Source organism: Labeo rohita, chromosome 9 (assembly GCF_022985175.1).
Source record: "Labeo rohita strain BAU-BD-2019 chromosome 9, IGBB_LRoh.1.0, whole genome shotgun sequence".
NCBI lineage: Eukaryota > Metazoa > Chordata > Actinopteri > Cypriniformes > Cyprinidae > Labeo > Labeo rohita.
In genome coordinates, this window is record NC_066877.1 from 22,619,478 (window position 1) to 22,637,458 (window position 17,981).

At 36.2% G+C, this 17,981-nt stretch overlaps 1 protein-coding gene across 1 annotated transcript in view; it reads right to left on the reverse strand.

Moving 5' to 3' along the window:
• Nucleotides 1-1,287: 1,287 nt before the first annotated feature.
• caska (calcium/calmodulin-dependent serine protein kinase a) overlaps nucleotides 1,288-17,981 on the reverse strand; it is a 158,040-nt gene continuing 141,346 nt past the window's right edge. The window contains 7 exon segments of the mRNA XM_051119953.1: nucleotides 1,288-2,590; nucleotides 4,263-4,346; nucleotides 4,752-4,954; nucleotides 5,058-5,138; nucleotides 5,235-5,315; nucleotides 16,582-16,697; nucleotides 16,921-17,117. Of these exon segments, the coding sequence (XP_050975910.1) occupies nucleotides 2,414-2,590; nucleotides 4,263-4,346; nucleotides 4,752-4,954; nucleotides 5,058-5,138; nucleotides 5,235-5,315; nucleotides 16,582-16,697; nucleotides 16,921-17,117 (939 nt within the window). The 3' untranslated portion in view covers nucleotides 1,288-2,413.

The window sequence follows — 17,981 nt, forward strand, 5'->3', positions numbered from 1 at the left end:
TTCTTGATTATGGCAGAAACAGTAATAAGAAGCAGCTCTTTTTAGGAGGAAAGCAGTTTGTTAGTGAACAGGAAAAAGCTCAAGACGACATACCCCATCCCAGCTGGAGGGAAGTGATGCCAAGTGCCCTTTAGTTGTGCCTCCTGGGATTAGAACGTAAATAAACCCTGCTTCTTTTTATATGAAAGTTTGTAGGTAGGTTATTTTTGCCTCTGACAGTACCAGAATATACCAGTGGTATTTTTTTTAAACAAATTCTTTCACTCAGCAAGGATGCATTGGATTGTTTAAAAGTGACGGTAATGAATTTATAATGTCACAATACATATGTGACCCTAGACCACAAAACCAGTCTTAAGCAGCACGAGTATATTTGTAGCAATAGCCAAAAAACATTGTATGGGTTTAAAATTATTGATTTTTATTTTATGCCAAAAGTCATTAGGATATTAAGTAAACATCATGTTCCATGAAGATATTTTGTACATCTCCTACAGTAAATATATGAAAACTTAATTTTTGATTAGTAATACACATTACTAAGAACTTAATTTGGACAACTTTAAAGGTGATTTTCTCATTTTGATTTTTTTGCACCCTCAGATTCCACATTTTCAAATAGTTGTATCTCAACCAAATATTGTCCTATCCTAACAAACCATACATCAATGCAAAGCTAATTTATTTAGCTTTCATATGATGCATGCATCTCAATTTAAAAAATAGACCCTTGTGACTGGTTTTGTGGTCCAATGTTACATTTCTGTTCTTTTGAGCTTATTAATCACCAAATCAGCATATTAGAATGATGTCTGAAGGATCATGTAAGAATAAAAATGGATTTTTAAATAGATTAAAATAGTTGTTTTAAATTGTAATATTTCACAACTTTACTGGATACTGATTAAACGAATGCAGCTTTGGTGAACATAAGTGACTTCCTGCATCTTGAATGTTAGTGTATATTAAGATTAAGTGGAAACTTTACACGTGTAGCAGCACACTAGCTCTCGGTTTCTATTGCGTACAGAAATACGTCCGTCATACAGCACCACTGGTCAGGCAAACACACACTCTGCGTCGCTCTCAGACACAACTGGGCACCGATCCCGACTGCAGTCACGCAGAGCCAAGCGGACAGGGCGTGACCTGCCCCAGCTGCTGGGAAAAATCCGGAAAAACAAAACGGTAAAAGAGGAACGAAAAGTTTTCCATTGGCCCCGTCTCTGCCAACTCACACAGAGAGAGGCCTGAATGAGCAACACAGAGCAGAAGACACAGAGGAGATCTTCACCACATAAAAGGAAATATATTTAAAAAAACACGCTCATACCGAAGAGCTGCTCCGTCATCGGCAAGAGCCATTTACACAGGGCAGTTTGAGTAAACAGTTTGTCATGTACAGAACCATTCAGATGAACAGACCGTGTTGGATTTTCTCTGTGCACAGATGCACCTCTTTCTCAAACAACTGCACAGAATAAAAATGAAATTTCCGATTCAACAATACTCTCGAACGACACATTTCTGAAATGCCGCAAACTCATTTTCATCCCGAACCCCCAAATCTTACAACAAATAAAAATTTAGACCATTTACAAACACATTTTACTACATGATTGGTAAAAATAAACTGTTTACAAAGTTGCCAAAATGCAAGGGATGTGCATAGGTCTTTTTTTTTTCCCTCCCCGTCACCGGCTCCACCTGTTTGAATGTGTTCATCCAGACGAATGGAATGTTTTCTGCTGTGGGTGACGGTCTGAACACAGCTAACACTTACAGCATGGACGCTCGTTAATGTTCACATGCATGAGATCTCATTCAAATCTCTAAAACATTTATGTACGTCTTTAGAGAGACAGTATCCGTGTGTAGAGGAGGGTGAAATGGGAAAAACAAACCAAAAAAAGGCAAAGCTGAATCTGAGGGTTGTGCTAAAGCAGCTGGGCTCTGCCTCATGGATAATGTGGGGATTATGTATGATGGCTGAGATAATGGACGGGCTGGACAGATGAAAGCTGTGAGGATTCTGCTGTAGCAATACTGCACTTTCGCTCTGGTAATAACAGAAAAATACTCCTTTCAGGAAAATGCATTATGTGGGATACTGTCTCTTTAAATCAAACGTCTACAAAATGTTGCCTCCTAGCTATATAGACATGACAATATTTAGTAATTTATTTTATTGATTTTTTTTTTCATTAATACAACACTACGTCTAGGTAGTCTGTGAGGGGCCAAGACCGGGCTCACTGCAGGTACATCGATGTTGTTGAACGTCAGAGGTGGCTTCTGTTTGCATCATGGGAAAGTTCTGAAGTTTTGTTTTTGTTTTTTTTTCTTGCAGAGATGCACTGCAAATTGTGAGGTTATGACAGGTGTAAGGTTACAGGTTGATGGGTTTGCCGTTTTAGTAGACCCAGGACACTGGAACCCACTGGGCCGTGGTGCAAACCAGGTCTATGGCTTCCTCCAGGAGCCGGATAGTCTCGTCAATCTCGTTATTGATGATGGTTTGGTCAAAATAGTGTGCATATGTCTTCTGGAGGATCTCGGACTCCTTCTGCAGCCGCTGTAATGACTCGTCCTGCAGCATGAAAGAAAAAGAGTAAGTGAAAGAGTAGATGAAAGGGGAAAAAGGGCCTTTTGAAAGGATAATGGATGGATTTTGACAAGGTGCCCATTTGAGAAAATGTAGTTTATTATCCTGATGGTGTAAACAGAGGGTGGGAGAGTTGGGAAGGATGGCATTAGTGTATACAGTTGAGGTCAAAAGTTTACATTCACCTTGCAGAATCTGCAAAATGTTAATTATTTTACCAAAATAAGAGGGATCATAAAAATGCATGTTATTTTTTGTCCTGAACAGTTAAACTGCCTGTTTTCTTCAGAAAAATCCTTCAGGTCCCACAAATTCTTTGGTTTTTCAGCATTTTTGTGTATTTGAACCCTTTGATTTTGAGATCCATCTTTTTACACTGAGGACAACTGAGGGACTCAACAGAGGACAATCCTCTGAGGACAACAGAGGGAATGCAACTATTACAGAAGGTTCAAATACTCACTGATGCTTCAGAAGGAAAAACAATGCCTGGAGCATCAGTGAGTGTTTGAACCTTCTGTAATAGTTGCATATGAGTCCCTCAGTTGTCCTCAGTGAGAAAAGATGGATCTCAAAATCATACAGTCATTGTTGGAAAGGGTTTAAATACACAAAAATGTTGAAAAAAAGAATTTGTGGGACCTGAAGGATCAGCAGGCAGTTCAACTGTTCAGAACAAACAAGTGACTCATAAACAGCCATCACTAAAAAAAAAAAAAAAAAAAAAAAATAATACAACATAGTATTATGAATCAAATGTATGTACACTTTTGAACAGGGACATTTTTATAAAATCAACTATTATTTTCTCTTGTTGACTATATGTAAACATCTTTTATGTGAAATATCTTATTCAGGTCAGTACTACTTAAATAACATGCATCTTGTATGATCCCTCTTATTTTGGTAAAATAATTAACATTTTAATGTTTGATTCTGCAAGGTGTGTGTAAACTTTTGACCTCAACTGTATATACACATCCACTATCATTCAAAAGTTTGGGGTCAGTAATATTGTGAAATATTATTACAATTTAGAATAACTGTTTTCCATTTTAATATTTTTTTAAATGCATTTTATTCCTGTGATTTAAAGCTAAATGATTAGCATCATTACTCCAGTCCTCAAAGGTCACATAAGATATATAATATTTTACAATATATATATATTTTTTTTTTGTACAATTGTAAGTGTCATTACTGCCACTTTTGATTAATTCAAAGCATCCTCGCTAAATAAAAGTACTAATTTCTTAAAAATCTTACTGACCCAAAACTTTTAAACAGTAATACATACTAAGATGTGGTTCAGGGTTTTCTTAAAAACTGCCATCTCTCCAATTGACCTTAGTTATAAAGATCATATACACAGTGGAACTTGTTTGGGTATAGCTTTGTAGGCACTAGGATCTAGCTGACTTCCTGTCATACTCACAGGCAGCTTCCTGCACCATCTGGGAAGCTGAGCGTGATGTGAGGAAAGGTAGAAGAAATTAAAACATGCCAAAAAAAAAAGGTGCATGCAAAAAGAAAGAAAGACTGGCTAAAGATTTAGCTGAATGAAAAAAGGAAGAGGAAGTCAAGAAGTTATTCTGTCAGTGAGGTGACACATGCCATGGCATATTGAGAACTCCACATTTTTGGATCCTGATCTCACCTCATTCATGCCAGGAGTGATAGTTGGTGCAGCAATGAAAACCACATAGGGAGCGAATTCAGCTGTCCGTAAAACCTTCAATGCCTGAGAATAATTACACACAAGACTGAGTTATTGCAGGTGATTTTTATGCCTCCACCATGTCTTAAAGGCAAAGTTCATCCAAAAATGAAAATTCTGTCATTAATTACTCGTCGTTCCAAACCTTTATTCATCTTCGGAACACAAATTAAGATATTTTTATTGAAATGCGAGAGCTTCCTGACCCTGGCCCACAAAAGTAGACGAAAGGACATGGTTAAAATTGTCTCATGGGTTCGGAACGACATGATATTCACATGATATTCATTTTTGGGTGAACTTTTCCTCTAACCAGAGCATATTTCTGAAAGCATGCAACACCATTGCTGCGTAACAGCAATGACCTACAAGGTTAATGTTCAACTGTCTTCTCTCATGAATCAATGCAGAGGGCAGTTAAACGTTCACCTGTGGCTCTACGTCCAGTATGGCTACGAGTCCCTGCTCATGGATCTTGCGTATTGTCTCCAACCGCGTGCCGTACATCGCGTCCTCGTGGCTGCCGTACTCCAGGTAATCGTTGTTGGAGATGTCCTGCATCATTTGGTCGTGGGATACAAAGAAATAATTCTTGCCGTTCTCTTCATCTTTCTTTGGAGGTCTGGTTGTGTCTTTGGGGGCAGAAATGAGTTCGTGGTTATTAGTTCAGCAATAACCAATCAGTAGAGGAATCACAGGGATTGTTAGAGACGGTGATTTGGGACTGTTTCTTACGTGGAATGGGATAAGCAAATCTGTCTGGGTGTTTGGTGATGAGTGTGTTCTTGATGTGTCTTCGGCCAACACCGTGAGCACCTGCCAGTTCGACAACAAACCACAAATGTAAGAGACATGCTTCATGCCAACTAACAAAGGTAAGATGCGGAATTAAACCAAGATCTACATACACACCTAGTAAAACTAACGTTTTCCTCTTGAATGCTGGCAGCTTCACTACTTCCTCATATGTGACCAGATCTAGTTGATCAAAGACTAAAAAAAAAAACACAAGATTGTTATTTAAGAGAGGGAGGGATTGATCTTAAATGTCAAAAACGGTATTGTTGTCATTAGACTCCAAAGAAACAGTTGTTTTAAAGTACAAAACACATGTGGAATCGTACAAAGGAAAAGGAGGATGTTTATGGGGAATGCTATTGGTGTTTGTTCTCTGTTTTCATTGGGACTATGAGGATTCTGCATGTGTTTTGGCTGCTTATGTAATGCTACAGGCCTGATGGGGGATTTGATACTGTGTCTGAGTGACATTCAATCTCCGCTGCAGCAGAGTGGCTTCGTGTTTCAGTGTGTTCAAATGCAGCACAGAGGTCGAGCTGAGAGTACATCCCAGCCGCTCACACTTGGCATTTCTGAATATTTAAACTTGTTATCGATGTCAAACCTGAAGACAATTCTGCATGGTTATTTCCTCTACTTTTGTATTTACAAATCTGAATTTTCAGCACCCACTACTCCAGTGTTCAATGTCACAAGATCCTTCAGAAATCATTTTAACATATCTTACTTAGAGCCGTTGAAAACCAGAGTTGTGACACTCCCATAGACTTCCAAACAACCAATAGTTTCAGCATTAAAGCTCATTTATTTCAGTCTTTCTGCAATATTTCTCTCCCTGTAGGAGGTCAAATAAGTTTATGTAAAAACTGCTCATTAGGAATAACTTACCTAGTGCCTCACTGGATGTTTTGTATAATAAAGAGTTTCACTGATAGCTATTGGTTGCCTTATTTTCTAAACATTATTTGAAACTTCTTTATTGGGTTAAATTTTGTATTTGCATTGATTAATATTCACTTGTTGTGTATGTGAATATCATAAAATAACAACAATATGCAAGTAATTAACCTTTTTAAATTTAACATTAAAAAAAAACAATTAAACTTACCAAAATTGAGTGTTTGCTAACGTCTAAATATATATTCAAATGCAAAACCTAAAAAAAGTAAGTAAGCAATTATGGCCAGCAATATTTTTTAACAACTAGACTAGAGCTGTATACAAGTATGTTTATTAAACAGCCATACAAGAATCTAGTGGTTAAACAAAGGCATTACTTATGAAATTTTTTTCTGTTCACCAAATGCCTCTAATTTGCCTCTTTGCATTAGAATGTAAAAATGTTTCTCTATTTTCATCTTCAATACTGCACTAATTGTAATAAAATTAATAATCATATTAGAAAATACATTCATGGATCATTATTATTGTACATATGTGACTCTGGACCACAAAACCAGTCTTACGTTGCTGGGGTATATTTGTAGCAATAGCCAAAAATACATTGCATGGGACAAAATTATTGATTTTTCTTTTATGGCAAAAATCATTAGGAAATTAAGTAAAGATCATGTTCCATGAAGATATTTTGTAAAATTCCTACTGTAAATATATGAAAACTTAATTTTTGATTAGTAATATACATTGTGAAGAACTTTATTTGGACAACTTTAAAGGCGATTTTCTCAATATTTTGATTTTTTTTGCACCCTCAGATTCCAGATATTCAAATAGGTGCATCTCAACCAAATATTAACCTATCCTAACAAACCATACATCAACGGAAAGCTTATTTAATCAGCCTTCAGATGGTGTATAAATCTCAATTTTGAAAAATTTACCCTTATGACTGGTTTTGTGATCCAGGGTCACATACTGTTTAGTACCAAAAATTTACTTAAAATATTAACTAAATATTACTGAACTAAAATATAGTACATTGATTTAATTGCTAAAAAGTTAAGGTTTTTGGTCACATTTGACTGTCGAGGAGTACGAATACATTTCTTTATCACTCCCCAGAATAAAATGCTACTGTAAAGCATAGTTAGCACAACAATTAATGCAAAATCAATGCACATGCGTCAATATTTACCAAAAATTGCTGCAAATACAGTGAAACAGCTGTATATCCTGCTCAAACTCATTCAGAGTTGTTTGGAACTATTGAGAGCTCCATGAACCATGTGACCACATAGCGGTGAGATCAAAGCATGACACAACTCTGGTTTTTAACGGCTCTGATCTTACTGACCCCAAACTTTTGAACAGAAGTTTGTTTAGCCACAATAGTTCATAGTGAATGTGCAAATGAGATTTAAGAGTTACATCGCAACTTGATTTCAGTCATAACACAAAGTCATGACTAAAGTACACTTGTTGCATGGACTACTTACATAGTGCATTTTGTCCTTTTTTGACACTATGAATGGGGAAAAAAAGCAGAATGAAAATCCTGCTAATTTTCTGTTACTTATTTTGTGAAATGACAACAAAAATGCAACAGGCATCTGTTAATTTTCAGTGTGATGCTGTCACTAGCAATGGTAGCATAAAAAAAAAATAAAAAGACTGATGGGATAAAATGATAATTCCTCTGAAATACGACTGCAGTGAAGGACAAAGTATCACTGCTGTGGTAAACTTCCACAAAGCTATATCACTAAGCCTTTTTACCACAGTGTTACGGTTGCATAATGAGTAAAACTGGCTGCAGTGTGCATGCGGGGGTGTGTTGAGTGAGATACAGTAGCATTCGTGTGTGCGGGAGACGGTGAGTTGACTTGGCTGTGGGAAACGTGAGCCATCTGTGTCATTTCCACGTGAAATGTGATTCCAGCACTCATCTTCATCTCTGAATAGATGCCTTAAATGATTCATGCACCTCTTTCACATGACCTTGAGTATGCAGCTCTATATATGTAGGATGCTTAATGGATTTGCACACAGAGAAGCCTCACGTCGTGCTGTGGATCACTGGATATAGGTGCATGGGGTTCAGAGTATACAGACTTAAAAATAAACTAAAAACACAAAGCACAACACAACAAAAATAAAACCATGGATACCACACAAACATTCAAACACACACTGAAAACGATCTTTGTTCTGTTGATTGAGAAAAATGAAGGTTGCTAAAAGGCAAAGATGGTTTCGGGGGCAATAAAATCACCACAGCAAAGGCGTCGAGTGAGACAGAGAGACAGACAGAGAAAGAGAAAATTAAGCACAGAGGCTGTATGCCACAGCAACACAGTTACTTACATGCACAGAGGCCATTGGTAGATAGACAGCATGTAAAATGGACAGGGGAGGGGGGTCATTGAGTTATGACTCAGTTAACAGAACATCAGTAAACAAATACAACAACAAGCACGCCCAAAGCTGTGATGCTCGAAGAACAGAGACATGATGGCCATCCCTGAGCTCGGGCTGCTCTGGATGGGGCGCTTTCAGAGCGTGTGAAACATCGCTGCTCTGAACAATGAAACATGCCTCTGACATTCACAGCAATGCACTTGCATATCAAGGCTGGAATCTGAAAGCTGCAATTAAAGTGTGGAATTAAGAGCTTTTTCTGATAATCTGATAAAGTATTAGAATTTGTGGTCACAGTATGAGCAATGTTCTATTACAGTAACGCTATACATCATGACATATGTGGATATATATATATTACATAATCAAGTGGTAATGCCCATTCTTGGATAATCCAGTAAATTAAAAACTCTGCAGATGAAAGCCACATAATCTTATTCAATTATTTTCTATTTTTCTGAATTTGACACAAACCAACAGATCAAATTACTCAAATTTAAAAAAAAAAAAACATACTGATCCCTGACGACTGTAGGACGACGTTTTAGTGCTACGTAATATTGCGAGAATCAAGTCAAAATTACAAGAATGAAGTCGTAATATTTTGAGAATAAAGTTGAAATGTTTTGAGAATAAAATCAAAATATTTTAAGAAAAAAGATGAAATTACGAGAATTAATTCGTATCAATTACGAGATTAAATTTATAATATATTGAGAGCATATTAACCTATTGTGCATGCAAATGACCCGGATTGGGAGCACCAGGGGAAATTCCAAAGACTCAGCTTTCACATTCTGTCAGTTTTAAATCAAAATACAAACAATATGTATATGACAATAATGTGTATTTCACGCTCTTTAATGTGGCGTGACAGATCGCTGTATTCACTTCAGTTTAAGCGGAATGTCAATCAATCATCATTCCGATTACAATAATGAGACATTGGCTTCATTAAATTAGGCTACACTGTTTTTTTTTTCATGCCTTCTGATGTTCCTTCACTTTTATATCTTGCTATAAACTTGAATAAAGAGGAATAACACATTTATAATTTGTATTTCGTGATAAAACTGACAGAATTTGAAAGCTGAGCATTGTTGTATTAAATACAACAAAGCACAAAATAATTGCGATTACTGGGTGGCTGGCACTCTGCGAATAATGAACAAAAGATGTTAAATATCATGTACAATCATTTACTGTATTATACCGTAAATAAAACAGCTTGTAAACAGTTGTTTAATATTATATACCTCAGAAAAGACAACAATATAACGTATGTTAATGAGCTGGAGCATATCAACCTTTAGAATGTTTTTTTTTTTTAATTGTTTTTTTTTTTTTTTAATTAAATACATGTGAGAAATGACATTTTGGAATTTTCACAAAGAAAATAGTATAATTTAATGAATTGATTCGCATGAATACAGCGACCTGTCATGCCACATTAAAGAGGTTGAAAAACACATTATTGTAAGACACACTGTATTTCACTATAAAACTGGTTTTCTATTATTTAATTCTTGAAACATTTCGACTTTATTCCTGAAACATTTCGACTTTATTCCCGAAATGTCAACATTATTTTCAAAAAATCACAACTTTAATCTCATAATTTCAGATTTTTTTTTTTTTTTAACATGGCACTAAAAAGCTGTCATAATTTTGAATGTATGTGTATGTTGTGTGCATGTTTTTTTTATCGGTTTAATTTTCTAAAATGATCTGTTTAACTTGTCTGTTTAACTTCGAAAAATAACAGCAAATCTCATAATCAAAATAACATAATCTAGTAGGTTTTTAACGATACAGTGAAAAGTGGATTTAGATGATGTGTGTCAATGCTAAAATAACTAGGATGGAACAGAGTAAAGGGGTTGGGGGGGCTAATAGGACATCGAAATTGTACACACATTGAGCTAAGCCACCACTGACCCCTTTCTGCTTTCACACATAACTGAGAGAAGCGCTTCCTGGCCTATAGATATACACGCCTTTAAATAAAGGTCAATTTTCTTTATAATCCCGTTGCTGTGATGTTGTTTTTTAGTCTCAAGTCTCCCAAAGATGAAATTCTCCTTGTGAAGGACACGTTCTTAACAACTGCTTCCTATTAAAAAAATCCCCAACCATATGCTTCCTATTTCCCTTCCTAACCTGATCTGAACCTACGCCATATAGCCAGAAAAGGCCGAAGCACAACTCTAACAAAGCTCCTTGCGTGAGACAAACCCAACATAATCAAAACAGTTTTGGACAATTAAACAATCCAAGAGGAATTTGGAGAAGACCTGAAAAAAGGCTGTAATACCCCAAAGATTCCCATTTCCTGCCTCTCTGGCTGAGTGAGCTCAAATCAGACTCACAAAAGTGGGGCACTGGGCTCAGGAGGGATTACGTCTGATCTGAGCTCCTCGCCGCTGATGGCTGAGTGGGCTGTGCTCAACACAGCCTATTTGATCACCTAAGTGATTGGGCGCTCAGAGAACACTGTGATTCCAGTGGCCCAGATCTGATCAGATCTACCGTCGGGTCTCCTTAGGCCAGAAACACTTTATACAAATAAATGCTTGGCCAACATATTTTTGAAACACTGTTTTGAAAACTTGAACTTCAGTGCGACTGCGTTCAAACCAACTGCCATGACACTAGCTGACCTGCAAGACAAACTTAACCACAGAAGACAACAGCTGAATCTATGCCACAAAGTACTAAATGGATAGTTCACCCAAAAATGAAAATTCTGTCATTATGTCGTTCCAAACCCGTAAGACCTTCGTTCATCTTTGGAACACAAATTAAGATATTTTTGATGAAATTCGAGAGCTTTCTGACCCTGCATAGACAGCAATGCCACTGGCACGTTCAAGACCCAGAAAGGTAGTAACGATGAGTAATTAATGACAGAATTTTCATTTTTGGGTGAACTATCCCTATAAGGCAAAAGGGGGACCAACTCAGTACTAGCAATATGTACCTGATAAACTGGCCAGTGTTGTTTTGTGGGAAAATATTGATTTTTTTCAATAATTTATTTTGCCATTAGTACAATTATAAATCAAAGATGATCACTGAATTTTACCAAAACACACTGCAATACTATGAATTACAAGTTCGCACAACTATTCAAAAGTTAGGTACGTTTTTTTTAAAGGGGTCATCGGATGCCCATTTTCCACAAGTTGATATGATTCTTTAGGATCTTAATGAAAAGTCAATAACATGCTTTGGTTAAAATTTCTCAATGGTAGTGTAAATAACACCTTTTTTACCTTGCCAAAATCAGCTCTGCAAAAATCATCCTGTTCTGGTTGAGGCTGCTTTAAATGTTAATGAGCTCTGCTTGTCCCGCCCCTCTCTTCTCTCTGTGAAGTGAGGAGCCTGTTTACTTTAGCCGCGTTTAGCCGCTAAACTTGCTAACTAGCACTTTATTAGGAAGCTCATGTCAATCAACTACCGTGGGAGCGGCCTCTGTGGGTGTGACGCCACACCGACAGGCATCTGAGAATGGCTCGATTTGAAAAAGAGGATATTATTTTACAGATTAATTAAAAACCACTGCATGGATTTTTATCATTATAGGGCAGATTTGTACATACACTGCCAACACACATTAATGTTCAAACAACATGTAAAAGTAAACTTTGCATCTGATGAACCCTTTAAATGTTTTTGATGTTTTTGAAAATGCAGTAAAAACAATAATACTGTGAAATATTATAACAATTTCAAATAATTGTTTTCCGTTTTAATATATACTACATGTATCTACATTTATTCCTGTGATTAAACCTGATTATTTAGCAGCTATTACTCCATGTTGATTTGGTGCTCAAGTAACATTTATTATTATTAATGTTGAAAACAGATATGCTACTTAATTTTGTGTAAGCCATGATAGGATTACTTTAGAAATAGAAAGCGCAAAAGAACATCACTTATTTGCAACAGAAATATTTCTATTATAAAAAGTTTTACTGTGCCTTTCTGAATAAAAGCATTTATTTCTCCGTAATCAAAAAAGAAAAAACAGTCTTACTGACCCCAAACTTTTAAATTTAGTGTACTTGCATTATAAATTGTGTTCAGAAACACTGCATAATGCAACAAAGTGAAATCAAGGTTGTGCAACTACTCAGAACTCTACAGTGCGACCATTTCAATCGCAATTTGCAACTGAAAACTACTGCGTGCGACTATATATAAAAAAATTTAGGAGCACCAGTGTGAGTGACCTGATTAGCATATTGTGCTGAGGGGAGCTTCAAAGGTTTCTAAGTGTTTTTGGAACACTGAGTAATGCATCAGACATATCTCACGAATCCTTTCATAAACAAAGTGTAGAGAGAGTGTAAAAAAGTAATTCATTGTGCAGTGTAGAGAGCTTTGTTGATTATAATGGAACTTTGTGAGCTCACGATAAACTAAGATGAGTGACAGCTTTGAATGATTTTTAAGGGAGTTTGTAAACGAGATATTGATTTAATACAACAGTTAAATAAACAAGAAGTTAATATTAAGTGACTTACATTGTCTAACTATAACACTATTGCCTGATTTTGCTCTATTTCGTCCTCAAAAATAGTTTGAAACAAGTCACAACTAAGCCGCTGCGCATCTCCATTCAAACACGGCGATGTTTTGTTTATGAACGAATGTGCGTTTTTGCCGAATAATATTTCTATATTTAACATTTTATATTTAAAAGATTGATTTCAACATGAATTTGAGTTTGACTGCACTTATGCCACCTCTGAGCCTCATTAAACATGAAAATACACCTACAAGCCACTTTTGTGTTCTTCTATGCCACCTCTGTAGTACAGATTAATTTTGTTAACACTGATTTCATTTGATTGGTAACTTATTCTTATTCTACTTGATCTTAATTCACTTTAAGGAGTCAAATATCACCTCGTAATTGGAATTCTAATTTCTGATTTTTTGATTATTGCTCCTGAAATTTTGACTGTGCTCCACAAGTGCTCCTAAAAAGAAAAGTAAGTGTAGAGCCCTGCTATTACAGTTTGAATTCACATATTTGCATAGAACATGTTTCTGGCTTTATGATTTAAGTGGAATCATCGTCACTGTGTCTACACAATGAACTAACAAATCCCCCTTTTGGGAAGCTCACCTTCAAGCTATTCCACACTATTGGGGAGATCTTAAAAAGAAGTAACAACAGCGTCGTTTAACATCCTGTGTGTTCGAAGGTAGTAACCTGACCCTGTGTTAGCTAGTACTGCAGACTGAAGCAAGACCTAAATAATATGCTTATATAAGATGTTAAATGCGGCGGGGTTCACCGTGCTTCTAGTGAGATCATATAATTGCTGCCTTTCATAATGTCAGGAACGATTTTTATAGAGGTCGTAAAATTTGCGTCCAGTCACAGCACATTAGAGAGCACATACACAGGTGCATTTTAGGTGGAAGTCTGTGTGTTGTTTTAAACTTAAAGTCATGATGAACACATGAACTTCAGCCGTCTGCATACAAGTCATCCACAGTCAAGACACACTTTTCTGCTGGCCCTTTACCAGCAACCATAAACTCTTACGGAAAACATGGGCGTCTCACTTACAGCCTTAGCATTCCCCGTGAGAACACGCACATAAACACACTTGTTGCATAGTGCTATACATATGCAGGTGTGCTCATCAGCGATAACGACCCAGGTTTCCACTGTGGCTGGTTTTAATGAGCCCCTGTGGTACCTGAAGCAAAATGAAAGACTCTTGTGCACTCTTAAGGGACTGTTTTGTCAGGGAACAGCAGGCAGAATCAGACAGACAGCTACTTGGCTATGTATTGGCACAAGTCACCCTGCTATTTGTGGAAATGCTGCAGTCAGGACCTCAGGTTATTTGAGCTAGACAGCGCAGGGCCCTGTTACCTGCTCATACCTACTAGACACACAGAGACACTCCCTACAGCCTCTGAGCTACAGTCTGAATCACTCAATGAAGATGTTTCTAGCAACATCTGCTGACAACCGCCCCATGAGGGTAAAAGTCTGCTGTCGCTGAAAAGCAGGAACTAATATAAACACAATACTAATTATAGACCGTCACTGATGTAAAAAAGACATATATGTATTCTTCCTGACAGTGTTCCTTATGGTCTGAGTTAGCAATGCCCATCAACAACAGTGTTCAATTGTGCTTTTGATCATATACTGTTTCTGAGTATCTGATTCTAGCATTTAATCATTAGCAAAGAGTATAATATACCAGGTCATTCTATAAAGTGGATCTCGTATGAGTCTCATTTTTTAATCACTTTATTTTATGCTTTCCAGTAAAAATGCCAAACCTGTTACTAATATTTTTGTATCGTAAACAACTGATAATTAAAAAGTACACATTTCATGTATTCAAATACCAGCATTAAATTCTCTTTTTTAAAAGGGTGTATTTTCAATAGTGTAATTTCAACTTGAGCACAACAAAATGTCAAATTAAATTGGAAAAACTCTTGTCTTTCTGAATACAAACACTACTGTTCAAGTGTGGGGTTGGTAAGATTATTTTAATGGTTGCAATGTTCATAAATCTCTTTTATTTGATTAAAAAAACAATAATGTTTTGAAATATTATTACAAATTTTCTATTTTAATAAATTTTACAAGACTTTTTTTTAGGATTATTTTATGCACAGAAAGTAAAAAAACAAACAAACAAAAAAACTGCATTTACTTTCTTTTCTAACATTATAATTTTTTTTTGTTGTCACTTTTGATCAATTTAATGCATCCTTCCTGAATAAAAGTACTTGTTTTTAATCTTACTGACCCCAAACTTTAGAATATACTTTATATATACACTACCAGTCAAAAGTTTTTGAACAGTAAGATTTTTAATGTTTTTTGAAGTCTCTTCTGCTCACCAAGCCTGCATTTATTTGATCCAAAGTACAGCAAAAAATATTTTTACTGTTTAAACTGTTTACTATTTAAATATATTTTAAAATGTAATTTATTTCTGTGATTTCAAAGCTGAATTTTAGCACCGTTACTCCAGTCACATGATCCTTCAGAAATCTTTCTAATATTCTGATTTGTTGCTCAAAAAACATTTATTATTATTATATGTTTAGAACAGCTGAGTAGAATATTTTTCAGGTTTCTTTGATGAATAGAAAGTATTTATCTGAGAGAAATCTTTTGTGACATTAAAAATGTTATCATCATCACTTTTGATCAATTTAAAGCATCTTTGCTAAATAAAAGTATTAATTTCTATGATTTCTTTTCCAGATTTTTTTTTTCTTTACTGACCCCAAGCTTTTGAAAGGTGTAGTATATAAATGTTACAAAAGTTTTGTATTTCACATGAATGCTGATCTTTGGATCTTTCTTTTCATCAAAGAATCCTGAAAAGAAATGTGCTCCACTGTATTAAATATTGATAATAATAATAATAATAATAATAATAATAATAAAAATGTTTCTTGAACAGCAAATCAGCATATTAGAATGATTTCTGAAGGATCATGTGACACTGAAGACTGGAGTAATGATGCTGAAAATGTAGCTTTGATCACAGGAATAAATTACATTTAAAAAATATTCAAATAGAAAACAGTTATTCTAAATAGTACAAATATTTCAAAATTTTACTGTTTTTGCTGTACTTTGGATCAAATAAATGCAGGGTTGGAATGCAGAAGAGACTTCTTTAAAAACATTTAAAATCTTAACTGTTCAAAAACGTGACTGGTAATGTACACTTAAGCTAAATAAATTAATATATAAAACAATGTATGTATGTAATATACTGAATAACTATTATAATAAAATGTATTCATTTTGATTGCGATGGCACAATGCAACATTTATCTGATAGAATGCATAAAATCGTATAAAAATGTACTTCTCAAAGTAGATAATACAGCCATTTTATGAATGACCCTGCTGTGTTTTACACAAACATTTGCTAAAAAGGCACTAAAGGTCTTAAACGTGAATGTTCATCATTAATCAATAACTGTGTACTGCCATTTTTTGTGACGTCAGACACCCAAATCAGCGTTAGAAGCCTATTCGATTTTACTCTTGCTTAAAGATTACTAATCAGATAGCTACTGTCTGTATGAAGAGAGAGGGAAGGCGCAGAAAAACCATCGGAAACTCTACCTGCGTTGTGCTTTGCTAGATATTTGTCTTTGTACTGCTTTTTTTTCTTGCCAAACCAAGTACAGCTTGCCTGCTGTTCTTGCTTGGTTTTCTCCATGGCTATACAGGCCACCCGCCTACAACAAAACAAACAAAAGAAACAATTAGATGAACATGTGGTTAGTGCACAGCATATCTGTTAGCCTTGATGACAGTACATCCCTGAGTGCTTTTAAATCGCATTGAGAACAACTTGCATTGTACTGTATCTTCCTTCCATCTACCCTCAGCAGCAGCCAATCACAATCTTCCAGATTACATCATACAAATTAAGGTGATGATTGAAATGGTCAAACTCACCACTCCTGAAGTTCAGGTGAGGGAATCAGTCCAGCTGTGCCGTTCTTGGTGTTTTCAAGCTTGCCTTGCCACCAGTTATGGTCATCTTTGTTGATAATCTGGATTATGTCACCCACCCTGAAACGAATTCCTGCCTCCTTGCAGGGGATGAGGTCATCCTTCACAGGATCATACTCGAACTGTGCCCGTACATAGATCTGCGAAAAGACACGATCAGTCAAAGTCAGAAAAGCCCTAAGGTGGCACAGACAAAGCACAGGAAAGGACTGACTGATAGAGGAGGTCAGGGTACAAGTGGAGGTCAAGGTGCAACTGGAGGTCAGGGTACAAGTGGAGATCAGGTTTTGGTTGCAATGAAAGGCATGCTTGGCTGAAGCAGCACGGTATGAAAACTGAGCATGGTGGCAAACAGATGATGCATGTAAGTATATATGAGAGTGAGTTATGTGACGGAGTCCTCACTGGACATTTAGTGCAGTCGAGTACCGAAATGCAGTCTGAGGGTAGAGTGGTGTGTGACTCCGGGATTAAAAATAAATGACATTGACTGAAAAGGGCCTTTAAGTACAAACATTGTTTTGCAAAAACGTTATATTTTCAAAGAATCACACTGATGATGTAATTGTTTTCGAGTCCTTGCTACATTTGGACTTAAATGGTTACACAACAGTTTTTGCAGAGCAGTGGGTTGGGCTCATTCTTTAAAATCTTACCTTGATGGAAAATTTATCCTTGATTGGAGGTCTGGAGATCTAGGGCATGAGAGTATTACAAACATCATGCAATATCACGGCACTGTGGCGGCATTAGTACGGCACTGTTATTGGGGTTGGTGAGATGAAGAATGCAGCTATAAAAGCTATCGTTCAGAAAAGTTATGGGTTGATAAAAAGGAACAAAGCAGGGTGGAGAAGTCAGTCACATCACTGTGTTATCACCAATTGTAACAGAGCAGATCATTTCCAGCACTCAGTGACGCACTTCAGCCAACACAAATGCACCCGTGCTGGCAGATGGCGCCCTCTGCTGACTGTATGTCTTCTTTTCTACTTCTCATCCTA